Source organism: Sciurus carolinensis, chromosome 11 (genome assembly GCF_902686445.1).
Source record: "Sciurus carolinensis chromosome 11, mSciCar1.2, whole genome shotgun sequence".
NCBI classification, from domain to species: domain Eukaryota; kingdom Metazoa; phylum Chordata; class Mammalia; order Rodentia; family Sciuridae; genus Sciurus; species Sciurus carolinensis.
In genome coordinates, this window is record NC_062223.1 from 24,722,194 (window position 1) to 24,747,617 (window position 25,424).

The window sequence follows — 25,424 nt, forward strand, 5'->3', positions numbered from 1 at the left end:
TGACTCATTCTACCGTCTTTTCCATTCCCATCTGTTCCCCTTCCATTCATTCCCCTTTTTCTAATCCACTGAATTGTTATTCTTCTCTCCACTTGTGTCTTTTTAGGTTTTTAGACTGAATGTATTTATTTTTATCATGTCAAGATTGAACAATATTCCTGAAAGGTTTTCTTTTGAACTCAACCTGAGAATAATCCAAAGAGAATAACACACTTCTATTAAAAAAGATTTTCATTTTTCAACTTTGGAATCCTCTTTATGAAACACAGCCTCCTGATGTTAACATTGTCATCAAGACTCTCCATGAAATTTCTGACATTGACCTATGCACCATGTCTTTTCAGGTGGCTGTTACGTATATTTACTGAACTGAACCATGGCCAATAGGAATAATGTCACTGTGTTTATTCTCCTGGGATTTTCTCAAAACAGGAACATTGAAGTTCTCTGCTTTGTTTTATTTTTAGTTTGCTACATTGCTATTTGGATCGGAAACATGTTCATAATGATTTCTATCACATGCACTCAGCTCATCAACCAGCCCATGTATTTTTTTCCTTTATTACCTCTCACTCTCTGACCTTTGCTACACAACCACCATGACACCCAAACTAAATACGGACTTACTAGCAGAAAGGATGATAATTTCCTATAATAAATGCGACACAGCTCTTCATCATTCACTTCCTTGGAAGCATGGAGATCTTCATCCTCACGGGGATGGCCTATGACCGCTACATGGCCATCTGCAAGCCTCTGCACTGTGCTGCCATCATGAGCAGGCAGAGGTGCAACACAATCATCCTGGCATGCTGGACTGGGGGATTTATACACTCTGCCAGTCAGTTTCTTCTCACTATTTTCTTACCATTCTGTGGCCCCAATGAGATAGATCACTACGTCTGCAATGTGTATCCTTTGTTGAAATTGGCTTGCACTGATACATCCAGAATTGGTCTCTTGGTAATTGTTAATTCAAGACTGACTGCTCTGGTAATTTTTGTGATTTTGATGGTGTCCTATTTTCTGATATTATACACCATCAGGGTTTACCCTGCAGAGAGCCGTGCCAAAGCTCTCTCAACTTACAGTTTTCACATAACACTTGTGGTTCTATTCTTTGTGCCTGTCCTCTTCGTTTATATCAGACCACATGTAACTTTTTCCAGTAGACAAAGTGTTTGCTCTTTTCTACAACATCATAACCCCCGTGTTCAATCCTCTGATCTACAGGCTGAGAAACTGGGAGATGAAGGCCTTGAGGGAAATGTGGTGCCATCTAGTGATTCTGTAAGGGAAGTAATTTCTATGAAAGGCGTCTTAGAATTTCACTTTAGAGCTGAACCATAAATCTGAAAACTAGTATGGGATAAAAGCAAAATTACATGTAAATAGTAGGAATAAGTTCTAATATGCAATGGCACAGTAAAGTAACCATAGTGTACAATTATTTTCTGCAGCATTTAAATAGCTAGAAGGGAAGATGATAATAAATGTTCAAGGCATTGGATGTGCTAAGTACTCAGATTTATTGCATATATGTATTAAATTATTACTCTGTTCGATAAATATGTATAATTATACATAGATATATCATGTTTTTTTTTAAATCATATATAGCACATGCAAAATGTGAGTTGAAGTTCAATCTTTCCAGCATTTGTTCAGACTTTTGCTTGTTGGGCAATGTTACTGTTATCTTTTAATACTTCCTTTTCCTCTATTTCCACATGCTTGCCTTAAGTCCTCCTTAATGCAACTTTGTATTTTGAGTGCTTACCTGTGTCTTTCCTCCTCTCCATTTCATTTCTAATCTAGGCCTACCTAGATAGAGATGTCCTCCAGAAAATAGAGCATGTGGCAGGGTTAAGAGAAGATGGCACTAATGTGGATCCACTAGAAAGCACTACTGGCAGGAGGAAAACTTGAACAACCAACAACAGACTACTTTGGAACATTGAATGAAGAAACATAGCTGCACATGAAGAATGACACAAATATACTGATTAATAAAAGACTGATAGAAAGAGTAATATCATATAACTACATTTATATAAAGTTGAAAAACAGGTAAAACTAACCTATGGTAACAGAAGTCAGGGTACTAGTTACCACTGGAATCCCGAGGAAGGTAACCTCTGGGCGATTACTGATATGCCCCGTCATAATCTGGAAATCTGGATGGCTGCTGCATGGGATGTTCCATTCTTGAAAACTCAGAGTGTGATTTATGATTGTGCAATAAAATTAAAATTATAACTGATAAGCTAAAGAAAAATTTAAAGATTAAGTAGCTACACTAGAAAATCAAAACTAAAATTATTAAATTATATTCATCATATGAAGTTAGATGACGACCAATAGATTGTACAAAAGCAAAGAAGTGAATGAACAAAATAGAAAGAAACAGTTAATGTCACTTTTCAGTTTAAAATATGAACAAATGTCACAATTCTTATATGTGTACAATTTCTTACTGAATATTCTGAAACTAAGGAAAAGACCTATCTAAAAATGATTGTACCTGTGTTGGTAGGAACACTGCGCTGAATAAAGCAATGCGTCTTACAAAATGTACGCATCCTTCTGAATGTGAATATTCATGTATTTTGCTGTAGAAAATTTGCATGTGCAATTATGAAGTGTTACTTCAGATTTTACTGGGGAACTATGCAAAGTATACATCATGGAATTCATTACATTATAAAGTATGAAAAATTCTGTATTCATGAGCACTTCAGGAAAATGTGTATGCTGAAAGAAATGAATGGATTTACATTTGAGAAAAGAAGTACAATTAATGAAAATATTCAGATTAAAACAAAATGAAGGAGGTTACAAAGACACAAAAAGTCATGTTAAGGATTCAAGTAGACATTAAAGATGCACAAACAAATGAAAAAATCACACTGAAAATAGATCAATGAACTTGTAAATAAAATATAAATTACAATATACAACAAAATATGAAACAGTAATTAAAAGAAGAGTGTTTCTGTCAATTTAGAATAAAATTAATCAATTATTGAATATAAAACACTGGATTCAGAAACTTTTAAAGCAAACTTTATTAAACATTATGGGAAATGACAATTCTAATACCATATAATCTTATTCAGAAAATAAGAGTGGAAATTTATTTCATTTAATAAAAGTAGTATTATTTTACCATAAAATGCAAACAAGAAAGAGTTGTAAATCCAATCTCACATATGAATATTGAGGTGAATCCTAGGCACATTAGAAAAATTAATCTAGCAATGTATGAAGTACTCTAACTCATCTTAACTGATATTTGTTTACCAAGAATGCAACATATGTTTTACATTAGTATGTGCTCATATATAAAAGGAGAAAACCTATGTAATTATCTCAACAGACATATTTTAAAACACAAAATAAATTCTTGGCAGATGAAATTTTTATATCTGTTCTTGGTTATATAAAAATGAACAAATAATATACTATTTAATGTGAAAGGTGAAAATATTCCACTTAACAAAAGCAAGTCAGGGACCTCTGTCATCATTTCTATCTTCTATTTAAAGTCCTATTCAGTACATAAAGATAAAAGCTTCCAGAATTTATATATATGTGTGTATTATAAACTATCAGTTACAATTTACATGAATGTATTAAAAAATTGCTGCACCTGTATCCCAGCAACTTGGAAGACTGAGGTGGGAGGATCATAAGTTCCAGGTCAGCCTTAGCAACTTAGAGAGGGATTAAGCAATTTAGGGAGCCCCTGTATCAAAATTAAGAAAAAAATTGGGGGAGGAAGGCTGTGAATGTAGCTAAGTGTTTAAGCTCACTAGGTTAAATCCCCAGTATGAAAAATAAATAAATATATAAATAAGCACCACCACCAACAACAAAAATAGCTTAAGTTAAAAGAAGCATTAAGGGATCATTTTACTTTTTTTTTGTTTTCATAACTATAACTGATAACAAAACATAAATTCATTTCTATATACTAGCAACCAGCAGAACATAAAACTTCAAATAGATGTATTTTTCTATAGAAACAAACATATTAGGAAATCAGGACTAAATCTCACAAATAACACAAAAAGTATACACTTGTTTAGAAGACATTACAGAAGACTTTGCAAAATGGAGAGATGCTTGTTGTATAGAAAGCATTTCCTCCAAAACTGGTATATAGAATCTATAAAATTACAATTAGTTGCTCAGTAGTATCTATGATGGAACTCATTGGGCATATTCTAAATATTTGAGAAATAATCGAAGTCATGTATATACTGAAGAATAAAATGAAGAGGAATTGGTTATGAAGAGTTGAAGGAATTTCAGTGTTGATGAAAAAAGAATGTATGACCTTGAGGTGGAAGTAATACTTGTTGAGTTTTATTTGAGTGCTTTCAGACAATTTCTACCCAGCATGAGAACATCCTCAATAACTGGGAGGGGACCTGCATTCAGAATGGGAGAAGAACAAGGGAACTCTGGGGGAGTGGAGGATCAGAGAAGCTCACATGTCTAAATGGTGTCACTCAGCAGGGAGGTGAGAGCCACTGGGTCAGGGAGCCCCAGAGGGCAGTAGACACTGGGGTCTTTTTAACTACAGAGCTTATCTTTCCCATGGTTGGAACATGTTAGGTACAATTTCATGAATTATGCAAAGCAGGGAATCTCTGGATGACTTAAGATCATCCAGAGAATTTATAATATATTTAGGGTTATATTTAAAATAATGGAAAGTATAAAGAGTTGAGTTTAGTGATAATGAATTTTTAAACTAGTCAGTCTCAGTCTGCTGTGAGGAAAAAACAGTTGATATACAGATGCTATCTTTGAATCATTTATATAATATTGACCTTTGAAGATAACATCATTGAATACATCCATATGAATTTATAATGTGTCATATTAGCACAGACAGGCACAACTCGTCCAATGTAAAGTGCACATTAAAACCACAGTGAAATAAAATTTCAGCTTCCCCAGTTTCAGAACTTTCAAATTATGAATGGTCATGTTCTAGCAAGAATAGTAAACTCTCTTGCCCTCAATGTATGGTAACACTCATACATTACTTGTGAATATCAATTTTCACAACCTAATGGATAAGGATTAAATATTCAGTAGCATACATACATTTCCTGTGACTCAATTACTCAAATATTCTTTGTGTTCATCAGTGATATTCTTACATATTTCTACCAAGATCAACTTCTAACAATGTTTGGATGACTGGTGTGGATTAGTTGAAAAATAAATTATGGATCATTGAAATATAGAGGAACATGTAAATTTAATTTTATTTTTTTCATAAAATAAAACATTAAGTAAAAAAATGAATGGATAGAATCACTAATTCTATTTTGGATCTCAAAAAATATAATTTTGAGGTGAAGTCATCATTCCTAAATCGGCAAATCAGACAATACATTGTTTCAGGTCGTGTGTGTGTGCATGTGTATGTGTGTGTGTACACTCATGTCTAGGTATATATGAAACTTTGCCCTACAGTCTAGCCCATAGGACCCCAGGCTCTAGCTGGACCCAGGGCCCTTCCCCATCTCCAGAGACCCTAATGCTGGGCTAGCTCCCACATCCACAGTTTCCATGATTACTTTTAACATTTGAATATTAAGACAGAGGGTTAAATCTGAAAATTTTTTGGCACTGAGAGAATGAAGAAAGAGCTGGGTTCATTCAGATTTGAGATAACAGTTTAGAAATAAGCAACACATTTTAAACTGAAGCGGGACAGAAGAGGCTGGACACCAGAGGAATTTTCAGGACGCAAGTTTATTGACTGCAGGGTCCAGAGGGACTGTCACCTAATAAAATTCTCCCCTGGACCATGAGTATAGAATTTATGTGATCTTTATACCCAGTGTGTGTGAGGGGGGCTGAGGGGACTAGGAGGTTCACATGACAAGTACTTTTCATTCCCTCTTCTAGACGGATGTTTAACAAGTTCTTTTTCTGCAAACCTGGCATTTACAAAAAAGAGGAAACTGTCAACCACAATGTCCTTTTGCAGAAGTTTGCGCTGATAAAAAGCTTTCTGACAGGTTAAGAGGAACTTACATGACACAAATATGGTGGGGTGTCTGCTGAATTATGATAAGGGTCTTCTGGGTGGGCATCTCTGGCCTGTTTCAAAACAACTTTTTTTTTTTTTTTTCTGGGATAAACAGGGTTGCAAAACTTGCTTCTCATTCCCTTGGCTGTAGGCTTATCTGGTACTTTTTAATTCTTCTGCTCAGACCTTAGTTTCCTACTCTTTTCTCAAAATTTTTTTCCACATTGAACTCAAACTTTAGGGCTTAACATTGAATGAAAGTGGACCCTTGAATTGTACTCAGACTCCTTGGAGCACAAAGGATTAATAACTATGGTAGAACTATTTTTAAAGACCTGAGAGAATTTAAATTATTTTTAGCTGCATATTGCCCAACTTTTCTTCTGGGAGGTGTGTCATGCATTAGAAAAATAAGAGAGGTTTGTGGTTATTCTGGCCCTGGTAATCTACTTTAAATGACACTTGGAAATTAAACAGAAATTTATATGTGCATTTGCACTTCTGAAATCATAATGGATACACAACTTTATGATAGAAAACACAGAACTTTTTAAATATAAATGCCAAGGATGTTTTTGTTTCCTTTTATTTAGAAAGTCATAGAGAATATTTTCCCTCTTGAAGAAAAACTGGGAAGTCCTACAACTAGGACTCCTCATGTGGGCTAATTGATCATCTGGTAAGTAAAATTTCAATCAGCTGATAGGAGATAAATGCTACTGTGGAGAGAGAAAATTGGAAGTCCATACACATAAAAGGTATAGATTACATTTTAACTTATAGGTATGCTATGTGTGAATTTCCTTTTTAATCATTTACAAATATTTTATATACTATCCAATATTTAAAGCAAATGCATTGAATGTTGTCATATTTCCTCAGCACATGTGCAAATTTCACAGTCCTTTTTTCTTAGGATTTTAGAACATGAAGGGAATAACAATAGTATTCAGTGTCTCATATAGGATTTCTTAAAGAGAAGAAAAAGACGTTGACAGATAAACTAAGTAACTTGAACTTAATGAAGAAAACACATACAGAAAAAAGAAATTCAGTTGAAAAAAATGGAGAGAATATAAGAGTGAAAATTCAGTTTTGTTTTTCTGATGGCTTTATTAGTTGTGATGCATATACTGTGAGTATAGTGTGTAAAATATTATGTTTCAGAATACTATAATATCAGAGACATCGGTGTGGAGAAAATGAGATGTGTACTAATGATAATAAGGTAAAAAGTAAGTGAGAAAAGAAATATAATTAGTTCAATTGAGGTTTTGTACTTTATATAAAACTTCTGTGCTTGGGGGGAAACATCAGTTTGACCTTGACTTTTTGAGTAAGAAAACTTCATTGAAAGAAAGAACTAATAGAAATGCACATATGTCCCTACAATAATTCTAAAAATAGTTTGGAGCTATCAACCACCTTATTAGTATCAAGACAGGAAGAAAAATTAAAATATGTCAAAAATAATCCTTAGTATTAGTGAGCATTTACTCAAGGTAAAAATAATACTTGCTTTCCTTTCTTGCAAAATAGAGATAATAAAAAAACACTGGGTATTTTGTTGGATCATTGACCTAATACGAATGAAATACTTTAAACTACATCTTGGACATGGTGAATACCAACTAAAGGGTAAGTATTGTCATTTTTTCTTTTCTAGATCTGTGCAAGATCTTAATAATAATCCATTTGATATGAATGATAATCACTTTCATCTTTCTTTTCATTGTTCAGTGTATTTGTGTTTATTCCTCTTTCCATTATATATTGGTTGTCTATTCAATGCATAGTAATATGAAAAGTAAAATGAAAGCAAAAATAATTAGCATCGTAACCCAGTGAACTCCAGTTAATCCAGTCTGTGCAATCACTGAAGATTGATAGTAGAAATGTTCATGTCAAAAAGGAGTAGCTGAGTGTCAGGCAAGTTCTTGATCCAGAACTGATGGCAAAATCTCTCACCTGGTCTCTCCTCCGAGTTCAAAATTCACAGAATGACAGACACTGATTCAGATTCCAAGTCATCAAGGACACACATTAGGGGCACTGTGGTTACCTGTGTGAAGAACAACCTTGAAATAAGTAAATAAGAACTAGCAACCTGCTGCTCAAAATTAAATGTTCATAATGAGATTGATGGGAGTATTTTAGGGAGGATTAAGTGGATAAAAATCTGCATAGTTTGAAGAGCCCATAAAACTTCCTGGAGGTAGAGGGGAAAGTGATGTCTTTTGAGCATGATTATAAAGAAAGGAACCAAATACTTATAGTTTCAAAAGCATGGTATGTTGGTTGAATCAAAAGTGGGGAGAGGGCTATTGTGATAGAGATGAATGTCTCTGACAATCAAGAAGGCATGCCCTGGAAGCTGTGCTATAATGTCTTATTAATAGGAAGAGAAAGGTTTGAGAGTGGGGAATTCTGAAGCCCAACCCTAACAGGTGACTTAAATCACTTACTAATGAAAAGAAGACATGGAAAAGCAGCCTGTGACCTGATGCATACTTCGATCATATTCTGAGACTCAGGTTAATTAACCATGAACAGACCTTATGGAGTTCTGGAAAAATGACACAATCCTTATCTTTTAAGAAATAGGACAGTTTAGAGTCTAGAAAAGAACTGGACACCAAGGCATATAAATTAATATTGCAGAGTTTGTTTTCAAAGAATATTAATATAAGAGAAACAGGGAAAACAGTGAGATTTAATTATTTATCCATTGTGTAGGTGTAGAATCCAGTTAAGATCAGAGAGAGAGAGAAGGAGGTGGGATTTCAAATCATCCTGCCTATTAAGTAATGAAATTTTTCCTAGTATGGATTTTATTATTTTCATCAATATATAAATTATGTTTTGCTTCAAAGCTATGTAAAAAAATTTTAAAGTTATCATAAACCCATGGATAGGATCCAAGGTATACTGAATACTATAAAAGCATATTGCCAAATTAATGAGAAATGAATATATAAATAATCTGATCAGTGGCTATTTTTAAAATGATTTTTTTCTGACTATAGAATTCTAAAAATAAATGTGATATTTTAAAAAATGGTCCTTGGGATGTAGTATTTACAAATTCATTATTTCTAAAATCAATAACTTAGTCTTTTTTATAAAATAAAACTAAAATAATTGGTTAAGTCATGTAATCACTTATATACTTTAAGTAATTATTGAAGTCCTCTGTATGCTAAGTGCCATTTGTAACTTTTTATTATTGTTGTTCCTGCCTGTAGCAGGAAATATACATTTTTCAACTCTAAATATTTAATGAGTACTATTTTTTAAATCTGTATAAGCCAAAAGAAGTATTATTTCCCCTTGGACTTCAAAGAGTACTATATTCTCTTTCTTCCTTATCACACTGTTGATAAATATAAATGTTATCTAGTCCAAGGTCAGGACTGAGTAGAAGCAAATGCAATATTCACCTTGGTAAGAGACCATTTAATAATCAAGATATAATATCTTAATACAATATTTAAAGAATAAAATTTTACAATAAAAAATTAAAAGCTTAAATAAAGATGGGATTCCACCTTGGCTTGCAGGATGCCCCTCATGGACTGCACTGTTCTGAAACTGTGAACAGGCATGTCACTCCAGGACAGGACTTGCTTCCTCATGAAGTTAACCTTCCCGTAACATGCAGAGGGTGACTGCACATTTTTGTTTATGCCTTAAGCAAAACCAAACATTAAAATTATTTCCTTTCAGTATAAAATACAACCTGAATAGGATGGTAAGGTATAAAGCTTGCCTAGCCATATGAACTAAATACTTAATAATATAAGGGATATGCTTAAATAAATGAAGTCATTCTATAATACTAAAGTTCATACTGAGGTAAATCAGTATTTCTCATGATGATTTATCATTTTTTTCAGCCAAATCTATTGTGCCTGAACTTCACTGGATCATGGAAAATACCCATAACATCACAGAATTTGTACTGTTGGGACTATCCCAGAACAAGAAAATTAAAAACCTGTGTTTTCTATTGTTCTTATTTTGTTACATAGTTATTTGGATGGGAAACACACTAATAATGATTTCTATCACACGCAGTCAGCTAATGGACCAACCCATGTATTTCTTCCTTAATTATCTTGCTCTCTCAGACCTGTGCTATACCTCTACAGTGACACCCAAGCTAATCACAGACTTGCTGGCAGAAAGGAACATGATTTCCTATAATAACTGCATGGCACAGCTTTTTACCATGCACATTTTTGGTGGCATCGAGATCTTAATTCTCACGGCGATGGCCTATGACCGCTATGTGGCCATCTGCAAGCCCCTGCACTACACCAGCCTCATGAGCAGGCAGAGATGTAACGCTCTGGTCACTGCTTGCTGTGCTGGGGGACTTCTGCATTCCTTGGTTCAGGGCCTCCTCATCTTCAACCTACCCTTCTGTGGCCCCAATAAAATAGACCACTATTTCTGCGATGTGTACCCTTTGCTGAAACTGGCCTGCACTGACACACACACAGTTGGAATCCTGGTGGTTGCCAATTCAGGCATGATGGGGTTGGTGACCTTTGTGGTTCTGATGCTGTCTTACTTTTTGATATTATGCACCATCAGGGCTTACCCCACAGAGAGCCGCAGCAAAGCTCTTTCCACTTGCAGTTCCCACCTAACTGTTGTGGTTTTGTTCTTCGTGCCTGTTCTCTTCATTTACATTAGACCCGCCAACACTTTTCCAGTGGACAAAGTGTTTGCTCTTTTCTACACCATCATTGCTCCCATGTTCAACCCTCTGATCTACACACTCAGAAACATGGAGATGAAGAAGGCCCTGAGGAAAGTTTGGTGCCAGAAACCGTTTTTGACTGGGAGGTATGTCATCTGAGACACACATCCGTTTCTCAGTACCTTTCCACAGGTTGATACCTGCGGTTCAGCTTTCTTGTCTTTGGTCTAGGAGTGAATCTCCAACTACTCACAACTGCCCTCATCCCTGTTGCATCTGTCCTAAAGGTTTATTGACCTTGCTTTTTGTGTTTCACATCAAAAAGATTTACAAAATACATTTTCTGTTTGTTAAAGATATTTCATATTCATTTCAGAAATTTCAAAAGCAAAAATTATGTAATAAGTTCTAAATGATACATTGTTTGTATTTATAGTAATGTTTATAGAAATGGGAAGAAATGGTTATTTAGAAATAATTTCTAAAATCATTTTAATGAGATTATTTTAAAAGTCACAAACTTTTATTAATGACAGAAACATCAAAAATGTCCCCTTTGTATTGTAATGAAAATGTGATGTTGATATAGGTTGGGTAAGCATGTAATGTACTTTGCATTTTAAACAAATGGTATAAGATTATAATAAAATATAGAGTTGAAATGGTATTGTGTTTGGAAGGCAGGATGTCTACCTACTAGCAAAAGTATGGGAAGTATGGACATACTTGTCAAAAAAATAAGTGCAGAGATATTGTGGAAACTTCACTTATTACTTGGTGTCATGAAATTGGAAACAGAATGCAAATTCTACTGTTGAAATTTGACCCAGAGTATGCATAAATTAATTTTGTCCATTACCATCAAAATTAAAGTTATACTTTTACACTTTACTATAGAACTCATACATCTGGATATTCGTAGATGCCTATAGAATTAAAATATTCTTTTTAATGATCAAATGTCTTGTCTTTTTAAATTTCTGAATAAAATAAGACTTGTTTGAGATGGAGAAGTGGATCACTGGTAGAGCGCATAGCTGCCATGCATAAGATCATGGGTTCAAATAAAAATATTATTCTAACATTGTATTGAAATGCTTAAAGTATATATTATCTAAATTAACCAAACCCAAAAAATCAAAAGCCGAATGTTTTCTCTGATATGCAGATGCTAATTCATAATGAGGGGGTAGCGCTAGGGAGGAATACAATTACTTTTATTAGGTAGAGGAGAGTGAAGGGAGGGAAAGAGGTATGGGGCTAGGAAGGACAGTAGAGGGAAACAGACATTATTACTTCATGTACATGTATGACTGCATGATTGATGTGATCCTACAACATGCACTATCAGAAAAATGTGAAATTACACTCTATTTATGTATGATTTGTCAAAATGTGTAAATGCATTCTAGTGTCATGTACAACTATTTATAACAAATTAAAAAATATTTAAAAATACAAATTATCTCAAAAACTTCAGGAAGAGTTATATTTGAGAACTTAGACTACCTGATTTACTATATATATACTACAAAGCTACAGGACTATAAATATACTATAAAGCTACAGGACTCAAAGCAATATGGTATCATCATAAATGCGGGGTGGTAGATCAATGCAAGAGGTAAGATATTTCAAAATCAGATTGATACATCTATGTTCCAAGAATTCTCAACAAAGTTCTTTAGGCAATGCAGGTGAGACAAGATCATCTGTTCAAACAATGTTGATGGAGTAACTGAGCTTTTTTATGTGGCTAAAAAGACCATTTACCTATTTCTCCTGTTTTGTATGAAAATAATAAAATGAATCCAGATACATATGTAAAATGCAAATATCTAAAGTCTCTAGAATGAAGCATAAGAGAATACCTTCATGAATTTAAATTAGTCAAAGACTTCTTAAGTAGTATACCAAAAGTATCCTCAAAAAGGGAAAAAATGACTACATAGATTTCATCAAAATTAAAATTTTTGCTGTAAGAATGAGATTGTTAATAGAATAAAAACGAATTATATATTGAATAACTCTATTTTAAAATTATATAACTGCTAAACAACTATTCAATTTACATGGACATATCACAAAATCCATCAAGAAAATTAAGATCCAACAAAAAGGAGCCAATATTTTGAACACTTAATTTACCAATAAAATATATTTTGAGAGTAAGTACACAAAAAGATCAAAAGCACCATTAAGCTTTAATGCAAATTAAAGCACTATGATCTTATTACCTACTCAGTAGAGTGCCTGAAAGTAAAACTGAACATTATGAGAGGTTGCAAGAATGTGGGGAGATCAGAATGAACAACCCCATGAAATGGAGACTTAAAATGGTAGAACTATTCTGGAGAACAGTTTGGGGACTTGATTAACATATTGAGCGTACACTTCCAATAAGACCAACCAGTTTTCTTCTTCATATTTACTCAAGAAAAAGATTCATTTTTTCTGGAAAACATTGGTACACAAATTGTTATAGCAACTAATAAATGGGAGCCAAAATATACAATTTAAAAAATCTAACTCTGGGGAAATGGCAAGCAAATTATAGCATTTTTATACAGTGGAATAAACATCAGATGTGAAAAGGAAAGGGCACTGATATTCTCAAAGATATGACCAAGCCTCAGATTATACAATTTGGTTGAAATATAAAGCAAGTCCATTGGGAAAACAAAGAATATAAAGTATGCAAATATGCTTATAGCTCAGAAAATTCTGGAAAATGCACATTAACCCTAAGGAGCATCCTGTGTGTGTTGTGTGTGTGTGTGTGTGTGTGTGTGTGTGATGGGAAGAGATATGCACAGCTATTACCTTCTTTGTATGACTAATATAGCTTCATGGACGCTTGCTCAGTGTCAGGCATTCTGTTGAAATGACAACCGGTAACACAGTCTTCTCACCATTATTCATCCTGAAGTGCTTGAATCTACAATTTCCTCATGTTACTTAATTTAAAAACCGTGGGTATAAGTAATCAACTTAGAAATACCTGTGTCTTTCACCCCCAGAACACACAGATTTGTGCTTTTCCTGTGTGTTAGCCATTTGAGCTGTCACTCAAACTCCAGAAACTTGTGTTTGTATCTGCACAGTAGATTTGATAGCAATTATGCCAAAATATACATTATTGTGTGCACTAGATATTATGATAGACTTAAAACATGCAGTATTTCTCAATAAAGTGTTATGATTATTCTATAATAGGTAAGATTTTATACTAGACAAAATATAAACATAGACTCCCTGAAATTTTACATATGTGAAAGAGATGAATAATATATGGATTTGCATATGATGGAGGGGAATTGGTGAACTGAACTTCAGTGAGCACGTTTTGGGTTGATCCTGTATAAACTGTGTGTATGAAGTGACATAGGAGACAAAATTCACAGTTATCTGTATATTGAGTGTTGATTTCTTCTGATATTTTCATTATGTTCTCAATTTTATATCATTTCTACCTTCATATGTAGAATGCTATTTTTGTTTTTGTCTTTTCCTCTTCCACTCCCCAACCACATATTCCATCAAGTTTAGGTTCTGTTGACCACCTGATGGCAGTTCTGATCTCACTAGCCACCACTTTTATCACCCATCTACTCTAGGTATGAAGGTTTCCCTTGAAAATTACCTATATTACCTATATTTGGGTTGTAAATGCCTGTCTTGCTAATCAGTATTACTTCATGCTATATTAAGTGATTAAAGGCAGAAAAAACTCAGAGGCACCAGGGACTTCACATTGGACGGTATCACATGGCAAAGACCTTTTCAGAAATCCTTTGAGAATTGAGAGTTTTCAAAGATATATTAATTCTTGTCACATAAGTTTATATTATGCTTTTGAACCACATTTTCTTCAAGAAAATTCATAAAATAAATTGCTCCTAGGACTTAAAATGTCATTTTCTTTGGTTGTATTCAAAATATTTTGCTTTTTGACTGAGGATACATTTCTTGCCTGCAAGATGATTAAGCAATATGTAAGTTCCAATTACCATGCACACTTCAAAATTTCTAAGCATGACAAGATTCCAAACTAATTTTAGAAAATTGGCATGCATGTTTGAATTGCTGGTTGGCAAATCTTAGCATTTTATTTCAGATTTACATACAAGGAAGAATTAGACTAAATATCTCAGTCTAATAGTATCTTACTGTTGAAACTGAAAACTGATGTGACCATTTCTTAGACCTGATTGTCTACAGATTATCTATGCAACTGCTTTTGGAGATAGACTAATTCATTTCATTTAATTTCATTCTTAAGACTATAACTTTTATTATTGAATGAGAAAATTTAATTTAAAATGCTCTGATAAATTTTATTGTTAATTGAGCATTATTCATAAGCAGATTTCCAGGTGAGAATGAGAAAAGGTCATATCAGCCTAGTGAAATCTTAAAGTTGCAATGAACTTCTTAAGTCCCATTCTGGTGCTTATATATCTTCTTCCATATTCTTATCAAAGAACAACCCAGGAAATGTGGGAACATCTTCAGTGATGAATAATTTCCTTATTTTCAAGACACTTGTCTTCCTGAAATAACTAAATTTATCTGATTCCACCAAGGTAAGTTATTATCTAGCATACCAAATGGTGATAACACTGGAAGAAAATTGGAACTCATGGTAGAAACTCAAAAGAAATGTCTTAAGTTCTAAGAAATGTCTTGGGCACAATCAAAAGTTAATGCAGAGTTTTTTGTGCAACACTGCCAAAGAAACAATATAAGAAAAAACTCAAGCTAATGGCATGAAGAAATATTTTATGATAACCAAATTCTCAGAGTAATTTTAATCCTTTGAAATAATGAATTGCCAAAATTGATATTAATTCTGATCACTCTAATTAAATTTATTTTTGGATATTTTTCTTTACTGTTCTGCTTTTTCTTTTCTCCAGAACTGGGGAGGGGACTCAGGGCTTTGTACATGCTAGACAAGTGTTCTACCATTAAGCTATGTATATACATCCCCAGTTCCTTTGTTGTTCCTAAAATGGATTTGGTTGTACATGTATGTGTACATGATAATTTTAATAACTGATCACTTGAAAATATAAAAATGGAAATTAATATGTGTGGTTATAAACATGCATGTCATTATGGTTTTAATTATTTCTTGAATTCCTAAATATATTTCTTAATTATGTAATAATTTCATAATTTTATAGAACTAGAATATGAGGCTTTATGACATAGTAGGGTTACCAAATTATATGGAAAAAATGAAAATTAACTCTGCTTATATGGTTCCTTACAAAATTTTATTACTATATAGAAAAAACCTTTAATAAAATTGTTGAGAATACTGTTTGAATAGTTTCTATGTTTATACTGGGTGATCAAATTCTCTCAGAATTTTGGCAAGATTGCTCAGATTTGAGCTTCTAAGTCAATTTTAAATAACTACATACAAAGAGAAAAAAGCAAATACAGCACTTTTCACTTAATATCAAACATCTGAATCTTAAAAATGTCTGAGATAACAGTGAATCATGTACAACCATTAGAGTGGGATCCTGAATATAATAAGTTATACTCTAAATATGTATAATTTGCCAAACTGAAAATGTATAATTAAAAAAATTAATAATAGTCTGAGAATTACTGCTAAAGAAAAGCAAATTGAATCAAAACAGCTCACCATCCACTTAGTTTGATATGCATTGTTTTTGCCTCTTTTTTTGTTGTTGCCAGTATTTCAGCCATTTTTAGAGTGAATGCAAAACTTTTCTTCTTTTCACTATTATTGAGAGAACTTGGAAAACATGGACAAGACACTTACCTGTGTTAGTAGTAATAATTCTCCTCACCTGACTGAATTCACATGTATCTGTTAAGTCTGCTGACAGGGCTGATTAAAATAGTGATCCCTCATAATAGAGAATAGGCTTTTAAGAGTTGCTATGGATTGAAAACCTATAATGGTTCAGAAAGAAGACAGATCCCTGACTTAAGGGATACACTAATTGCTAAAACCGAAGGAAAGTTATTTCAAACTGATTTTGAATAAAAATGATGAACCACATGTTTATATAACTGCAAGAAGTGTTGACATAAATATTCAGAAAGCCATGTGGGTGTTTCGCTAATCTACTACCTGGCATATCATTTTCTACAGAGATGAGCATCCAAACTACTTTCTCTCACAGTTGTTGAACATGATAACCCACATCAATCTGTATTATTTAGTGGTCCTCAGAAATTACTTATATCCTCTTGATCTAGTCTATTTATTGAAAACCAGGGGTTTGGATATATTGAGATACATCGGTTTAGGTAGTTCAATACCTACATGTGTAACAATGATCTTTAAAGCAATTTGTCATAGATAAGTAAATCTGCAAAGGAGAATTATGACCTAATTAAGTCTCCTAAACAGAGACTCAGCATAGTTTGTAATGAAGTAAGGAGAATATTGGCCATTGAAGCACTAAAGAAACTTTGCTTATGCATTGTTCATTTTTGAACACTATGAGCTGGATAAGAATTTGTGCTTTACGAAACAAAAACAGTAAAACAAATATAGATTAAGAAGTTTTCAGCAATCTATGAGTCAGAATATTAGCATGCTGGAATTTTTCTCCTTGATGAAATTAGAGTTGAATATGAAATTTAATTATTTTTTCACAGTTTGTTCATTTTTAATGCCATACCAATGATCTAGTTATCATCAAAAATATTCATAAAGACAGATTTTAAATTTTTGAATAACTAGCTGATGATGCCTTCTAGATAACTTTGCTACAAAAGCATTCTGTGTTTTTAAATAGTTATTTGAAGGACTTAGAAACAGTGGCCACATCAGAAGCAACTTAGGTAGTTAATGTTCTCTAGAGTGTGCTTTCCCATTGATGGGGAATTAATTCTGCATCTGGGATGAAATAACTCCCGAGAGTGCATTCTCTCATAAATAATGACTCAACAGCACACAAAAGATGCAAAACTGTGAATTTGTAACCACTCATTTAATGTAACAAATAAAAAAGGGAAAACTTCACTGATTGTTGACAGCAGTCTCTCTGAGAGCTACATCCCAAATCGTCTTGTATTGAACTTTGTTTTCTACATTGAATGTGAAACGCATGAAATTCCTAGGAACAGTCACAAAATATGAACAATCAATATGTGCTTGAGCATTCTACTTTATATATTCTTTACTTTTTGTGATAACAAATTTCAATTATATTTTAATTATGAAAAAAAAATTACATGGTAGAAAAAATGAAAGAATTACTTATTATTTTTCACATTCTCAGGCAACTTACAGTCTGTGTTTTGGTATGTAGCTTTCAACTATTCTTTGCTTTTTAATATATCAGATACAACATTAGTTTTAAATGCCCAAATTGTAGTGTTTATTCCAAGACAGGGAAGATTACCCTTTCCACATATTAAACAATTCAAGCTGATTTATTAAATGAATCTGATTTACTGTGGATAAATTCACAGAAAATTGAATAAATAACTTCAAATCATCCAAACAGAAGAGAGTTGAACCAATAGATAAGGAACATATATTAAAATGTGCTAAAACTTACACTTGATATTTATACAATAAAATCATAGTAATTTTTTTCTTTGTGATCAAAGATCAATTGGTTGATTGATTGATTTTTGTTACCCAGGTGCACTCTACCTCTGAGCCATATCCTTAGACCATTTTATGTTTTTTTAAATTTAAGACAGTGGCTCACTAAGTTACTGAGGCTGGGCTTGAACTTGTGATTCTCCTTCCTTCAGCCACTAAGCTGCTGGGATTGCAGGTGTGTGACACTGTTCAGGGTGCATTTAAAATATTCTTTTATCTGGTACCAGGGATTGAACCAGCAGCACTCAACCACATCCCAGCCCATTATTTTATTTTATTTTATTTTTTATTTAGAAAGAGGGTCTCATTAAGTTGCTCAGTGCCTCACTAAGTTTCTAAGACTGGCTTTGAACTTGTGATCCTCTTTCCTCAGCCTCCCAATCCACTGGAATTAAGGGAGTGCACCATGAAAAATTTCCTTAATCATTATTTGCAAAGCTAAAAATTTCATTATTCTTATGCAATGCTTTTACACAATAGGCTTCTAAATAAGAGACATAATTCTGAAACTTTTAATTATATATGTCAGGAATAATTAATGTTATTGTTTATTTTTATAAATTTTATCTTATCGATATGATTCTCATAATTATTTTATTTCTTTTGTTTTCAGATATTTCACTTATGTGCTTATAATCTATACCTAACTGAAATATATGGAGACCCAGAGAAATATTTCTGAATTCATTCTGTTGGGATTTTCTTATGATCAAGACATACAAATATTTTGCTTTTTTCTCTTCTTAACCTGTTATGTTGCCCTTTTGGTGGGAAACCTTCTGATCCTCATTTCCATTAAATGCAGCCCTCTTTTTCACCACCCAATGTACTATTTCCTCAGCCACCTGTCTTTTGTGGATATCTGCTTTACCTCCTGTGTGACTCCCAAATTTATCAATGACCTACTAGTGAAAAGGAAAACCATTTCCTATGGCCACTGCATGTTACAGGTCTTTGCCATGCACTTCTTTGGAATGACAGAAGTCCTAATCCTCACAGTCATGGCCTTTGATCGTTACGTAGCCATCTGCAAACCTCTCCACTACATCATCATCATGAACAGAAGGAAATGCAATTTCCTGGTTTTAGCTGCTTGGGCTGGTGGGGCTGCCCACTCCTTTCCTCAGGTTTCCATTGCAATCCTATTGCCCTTCTGTGGGCCTAATGAAATCGATCATTACTTTTGTGATATTTTTCCTTTGCTGAAAGTTGCCTGTACCGACACCTATATCACGGGTGTCCTTGTGCTTGCTAATTCAGGAGTAGTTACCTTAGTGACATTTGTGGTGTTATTTATTTCTTATGTTGTGATATTATTCACATTAAGAAATCACTCTAGTGAGGGAAGACGTAAAGCCCTCTCTACATGTGGGTCTCATATCACTGTGATAGTTATATTTTTTGGACCTGCAATCTTTTCTTACCTTAGACCTCCAACCACTTTTCCTGAAGATAAAGTGTTTGCACTATTTTACACTATCATTGCTCCTATGTTCAATCCCTTAATCTACACTTTGAGAAATACTGAAATGAAAAATGCCATGAGAAAAGTCTGGTGTCAATCAACATAACTAATGAAAAAATAAATAAATAAATAAAGAGGCATTATGTGGAATCAAAGAGATTGATTCAGAGTTAGAAAATGAAAATGTCTCACAGATTAATTATGTCACCAGTAAAACTTTATCAGTGAGAAAACAGTTATTTAGAAGTTTTGAAGCAACTGATATATGAAATGATAATTCTATTGTACAAAATGCGTTGGAAATTTAATCAATTTTACATAATACTGTGATAAAGGACTATATTATAAAAGTAATCTGGCCCACAGCAATTATGACACTGCTATTTGAACAGTGAATTACCAACAGCAAAAAAGAAAATTCTTAACTTAAAATTCAGATTTTTAGTACCAGAACACATAGTGAAATATCTTCGTGCAGTGGTGAAGTTAAAATGCATAAGTTAAACATCAAGTTTTAATTTATGATAGGATGTTCTCCTAAGGACCAAAGTAGAATTTGAATTGTGTGTAGTCAGAAGTTGGTAAAATAGGATCTATTTAAAGAAGTTCTTAAATGTTAACTGCCCTAAATGTCCAATAGGGGAAACAATGCGAAATTGTGAAAATAGTGTAAAATCACTCAGGAAACTGAAAACAAATTCATTACTGTTTTACATATTGGTTTAAGAACTTTTAAACCTGCAAAGGAAATGAAACATAAAATTGAAAAAAAAAATATTATTTATTGAGTTGGGAACCCAAGATGCTTTCTAAATGTATGATAAACATGCTAGAAAAACTCAGTTTGGAGCTGACACAGACATGCAAAGAATACTGTTTTTTAAAACCAGAATTCAAAATCATGGAACAAGAGAGGTATGCCCTCTTTCTCCACTTCTATTCAACATCGTCCTTGAAACAGTAGTCAGAGCAATTAGACAGACCAAAGAAATTAAAGGGATACAAATAGGAAAAGAACTCAAGCTGTCACTATTTGCTGATGACATTATTCTATATTTAGATGATCCAGAAAACTCCACTAGAAAACTTCTAAAAGTAATAAATGAATTCAGCAAAGTAGCAGGATATAAAATCAATACACATAAATTTAATTGCATTTCTATTCATAAGTGATGAATCCACTGAAAGAGATATTAGGAAAACCACTCTGTTCATAATTGCCTAAAAAAATAAAATGTTTAGGAATCCATCCAACAGAAGTAGTGAATGATCTCTACAACAAAAACTACAGAACGCTAAAGAAAGAAATTGAAGAAAACCATATTTGATGGAAAAATCTCCCATGAACTTGGAAGGCAGAATTAATATTATCAAAATGACCATTCTACCAAAGATGCTATACAGATTCAATGAAATTCCAGTTAAAATTCCAATGAAATTTCTCATAGAAATAGAGAAAGCAATCATGAACTTCATTTGGAAGAATAAGAAAACCGAATAGCCAAAACAATCCTGAGTAGAAAGAGTGAAGCAGGAGGTATCACAATAAGAGAACTTAAACTATACTACAGAGTGATAGTAAGAAAAATGGCATGGTATTGGCATCAAAATAGACAGGCAGACCAATGGTACAGAATAGAATACACTGAGACAAACCCACATAAATCCAGTTACCTCATAATAGACAAAGAAGCCAACATACAATGGAAAAAAGATAGCCTGTTCAACAAATGGTGCTGGCTAAACTGAAAATCCATATGCAATAAAATGAAACTAAACTTCTATCTCTCACCCTGCACAAAACTCAACTCAAAATGGATTAAGGACCTTGGAATTATACTAGAGACCCTGCACCAAATAAAAGACAAAGTAGGCCCAAATCTTCATCATGTTGGCTTAGGATGAGACTTCCTGAACAAGATTCCCAAAATACAAGAAATTAAAGCAAAAATCAATAAATGGGATGGACTCAAACTAAAAAGCTTTTTCTCAATAAAGGATACAATCAACAATGTGAAAAGAGAGCCTACAGAGTGGGAGAAAATCTTTTCCACACACACTTCAGATAGAGCACTAATCTCCAAAATTTATAAAGAACTTACAAAACTTTACACCCAAAATACAAAGAACCTAATCAAAAAATGGGCCAAGGAACTGGACAGACACTTTATAGAAGAAGACATACAGTCGATTAATAAATATATGTGTTCAACATCTCTAGTAATTAGAGAAAGGCAAATTAAAACAACTCTAAAATTTCAACTTACTACAATTAGAATGGCTATTATCAAGAACCCAAACAATAATAGATGTTGGCGTGGATATGGGGGGAAAAGGCACAGTTTTACATAGCTGGTGGAGTTGCAAATTGGTGTAGCCACCCTGGAAAGCAGTGGTGAGATTGCTCAGAAAACTTGGAATGAACCACCTTTTTTGTTGTGGTGCTGGGAATTGAACCCAGGGCCCTTGCTTGCAAGGCAAGCACTCTACCAACTGAGCTATCACCACAGCCCAATGGACCACCTTTTGACCCAGTTATCCCACTCCTCAGTTTATACCCCAAGGACTTACAATTAGCATACTGTAGTAAAGCAGCACATCAATGTTTGTAGCAACTCAATTTACAATAACTAGATTGTGAAACCAACCTAGATGCCCTTCAACAGAGGAATGGATAAAGAAACCATGGTATATATACACAATGGAAAATTATTCAGCCAAAAAGAAGAATAATATTATGGCATTTGCAGATAAATGGATGGAATTGGAGAATATCATGCTAAGTAAAGTAAGATAATTCCAAAAAATCAAAGGCTGAATGTTTTCCCTGATAAGTGGATGATGATATAAAATGGGAGTTGGAGGATGGGATGTGAAAGAAGAATGGAGGAATTTAGATTACATAGTGGGAAATGGGAGGGAGGAGAGTGTGGGGGTATGAAAAATGGTGAAATGAGACACACCTAATTACCCTATGTACATGTATGATTACATGAATGGTATGAATCTACCTTGTGCACAACCATAGAAAAGAAGATATGTACCCCATTTGTGTACAAGGAATCAAAATGCAGTCTGTTAAAATAAAAAATAATAATAAAAATTTCATGATGACAAATCATGACAATATTAAGCAATGACCAATCATCTCATTATCATGAAAAGAAGACATCTTTTTAGAGAAAGCAGAATGAAGTTTGACATGTAAATGTCTACTTGGGTCTCTGATAAGTAAACAAGAAAAAAAATTTAAAAAGTCATCTATAAGAAAACAGAGTAATTGGCATAAGGAAGAGACTTGGTTACAGAACGGTAAGAGCAGATGGTAATTCGAATACAGGAGTTTTAGAGTATAAAAGCAAAGCAAGTATTACAATCTAATCTAGAGTTTCTGTACACAGAGGAACAAAAGGAAAAAATGTAATAACTGAAGGTCTTACAGAGGAGCAGAATTGGGCAAATTATTATTTGGCAACTTCCTTTAAAACAGAAAAAGTACCAAATGTAAATTTCTCTTCTAGAAAGACATCACAAGACATTTGACCAAGTCTAAATATATGAAGTGGGTATTTTGAAAATGACATTTTTTGTTACAAGGAAATTTGTATTTCATTGTTTAGGGAAAAATAAAATTTTATTTAAATATGTTTTGGACTAAACCACCCATAGGACTTTGTTTTAAAAACAATTCTGAAAAATAAAGCCTTTGGAAATTATTACAAGAGATGAAACAAAGAAATCTACACAAAGTATGGACATCTGGGATCAGAAGGATTCATGCTTTCCTGTCTTTCTCTCCAAGGACACCCAGACTAATGAAGAACAGTGGTTTTCAGAGTACATAGCTAGGAGCTTCAGCTTTCCCCCTTGTTTCCTGTCTTACTATGACCAAAGAAGTTGACCTTTGGGGTTTTTAGATTTTCCATCTTGAACTCAAACTTTCGATATAGTATTATTGATAGCATATGAATTGAAAGGTTAAAAAAAGTGTGTTCATGAAAGACACTTGCATTGTTCTTAAAATACATGGAATCATCATTCATAGATAAAACTAGACCTTTAAGCCAAAGCGACACAGTAATTTCTGTAGCTAATTCTGGGATGGTATGCTGGTATGCAGAGAAGGAGATCTGCTAAGGTACATCAACCTGTGGAATTCACATCAACCGTAATTGTGATCCCATAGGAAGAATTTCAAAGGAGTGTCTCAAGCAACAGGGAAGAGTTTATTAGAGAGACAGTGAAATATGGGCACACAGTCCACACTACAGACAGTCTGTAATCTCTGTTCCTAGTCCCGTACTATGGGGTACTTCTAACCATTATTCCAACAATCGAACACTTATTTTTTTCCTTATATATAATTGATTTAGAAGTGTAACATCTTATTGTTTGCTTGTAGTCTATGGAATATCACGACACAGGGACAGTGAAAAAAGACCTGGCAACCATCAATTATCAGGCTCATCAACTAAGTGGGAAGCAGACACCTGATCTGATAGTTGTAATCATTGAATTTAAAATTATATTGTAAATTCTAAGGAATTCACTAAAAAGTCTTAAAAAGAATTATAAAATACAGCTACTAGATAAGATAAAAGGGATTATAAAATGTGTTCTATTAATATCAGAGACAGCAGATTAAAATAAATCAAGTAGCAAGAACATATCAAATAACAATTATCAAGATGGCATATTTTAACATAAATATATGAATATTTATTCTAAGTGTGGGTGGTCTAAATACATCAGTGAAAAGTTCAATACATGAGTATCATGAGTAAAAGTAAAGATATGAAAAATATGCCACAAACATATTAAAGAAAAAGGAGCTAAAGAAAAATTAATTTCTGAAAATGCAGATTTCACACATGAAAATTATCAAGGTAAAGGAGAAATATTATGAAATGTTAAAAAAATTTATTTACTTCTACTTATTAACCTCATGGTCAGTCACTATTCTGCTCTGCAGCTTCTAATAATATCTATAAGTTCTTTAGGTTTTCTACACAAAATATCATGCCCTTCTCAAATACTGTCATTTCTATTTTTTAATGTATGAGGTTTTTTGTGACCCTTTGTGTGGGTTGAGGGCTGCATTACGTTAAAGAAAATGGTGATAGGAATGGGCATGTTGTCTCTATGTTTGTTTTAAAGAGGAATTTGACATATTCTCTTCAGGATAATATTTTCTGTAGGTTTACTAATAAATTCTATGGAAGTCCCCTTTTCTGTGGTTTCTGTTACTCGTAGCCAATTATAATTAAAAAATATTAAAAGGAAAATTCCAGAAATAAACAATTCATAATATAAATTGTACACTGTACTGAGCAGTGTGATGGATTCTCATGTCCTCCCTCTCTGTCCAGTCCACAGCATGAATCGCCCCTCCTCCAGGAATCCATGCTGTGAATGTGCTCTCCCTGTAAGTGGATAACTTTGTTACCAGATCAACTGGCCTAGTATCACATGCTTGTGTTCAAGTAATACCTGTTTTATTTAATACTGGTCAGACAATGCTAGAGTAGTGATCCTGACAATTTGGATATGCCAAAATAAGTAGTAAAGTTATTCCTTTTTGTGA

At 33.4% G+C, this 25,424-nt stretch overlaps 2 protein-coding genes, 1 non-coding gene and 1 pseudogene across 3 annotated transcripts; 3 read left to right on the forward strand and 1 right to left on the reverse strand.

The window, feature by feature from the left end:
• The first annotated feature begins 376 nt into the window (after window positions 1-376).
• On the forward strand, window positions 377-1,294 carry LOC124959238 (olfactory receptor 4P4-like; annotated as a pseudogene).
• An 8,692-nt stretch (window positions 1,295-9,986) lies between these two features.
• On the forward strand, window positions 9,987-10,925 carry LOC124959239 (olfactory receptor 4P4-like). Its single transcript, XM_047517814.1, has one exon. It carries the CDS (start codon window positions 9,987-9,989, stop codon window positions 10,923-10,925), a length of 939 nt encoding a protein of 312 aa, XP_047373770.1.
• An 8,106-nt stretch (window positions 10,926-19,031) lies between these two features.
• Window positions 19,032-19,946, forward strand: LOC124960006 (olfactory receptor 4P4-like). The gene has a single exon (XM_047518526.1). The coding sequence runs from the start codon at window positions 19,032-19,034 to the stop codon at window positions 19,944-19,946; it is 915 nt and encodes a 304-aa protein (XP_047374482.1).
• Window positions 19,947-22,276: 2,330 nt separating this feature from the next.
• Trnaa-ugc (transfer RNA alanine (anticodon UGC)) lies at window positions 22,277-22,349 on the reverse strand. The gene has a single exon. It is a non-coding gene; the product is annotated as a tRNA-Ala (tRNA).
• Between the last annotated feature and the right edge of the window lie 3,075 nt (window positions 22,350-25,424).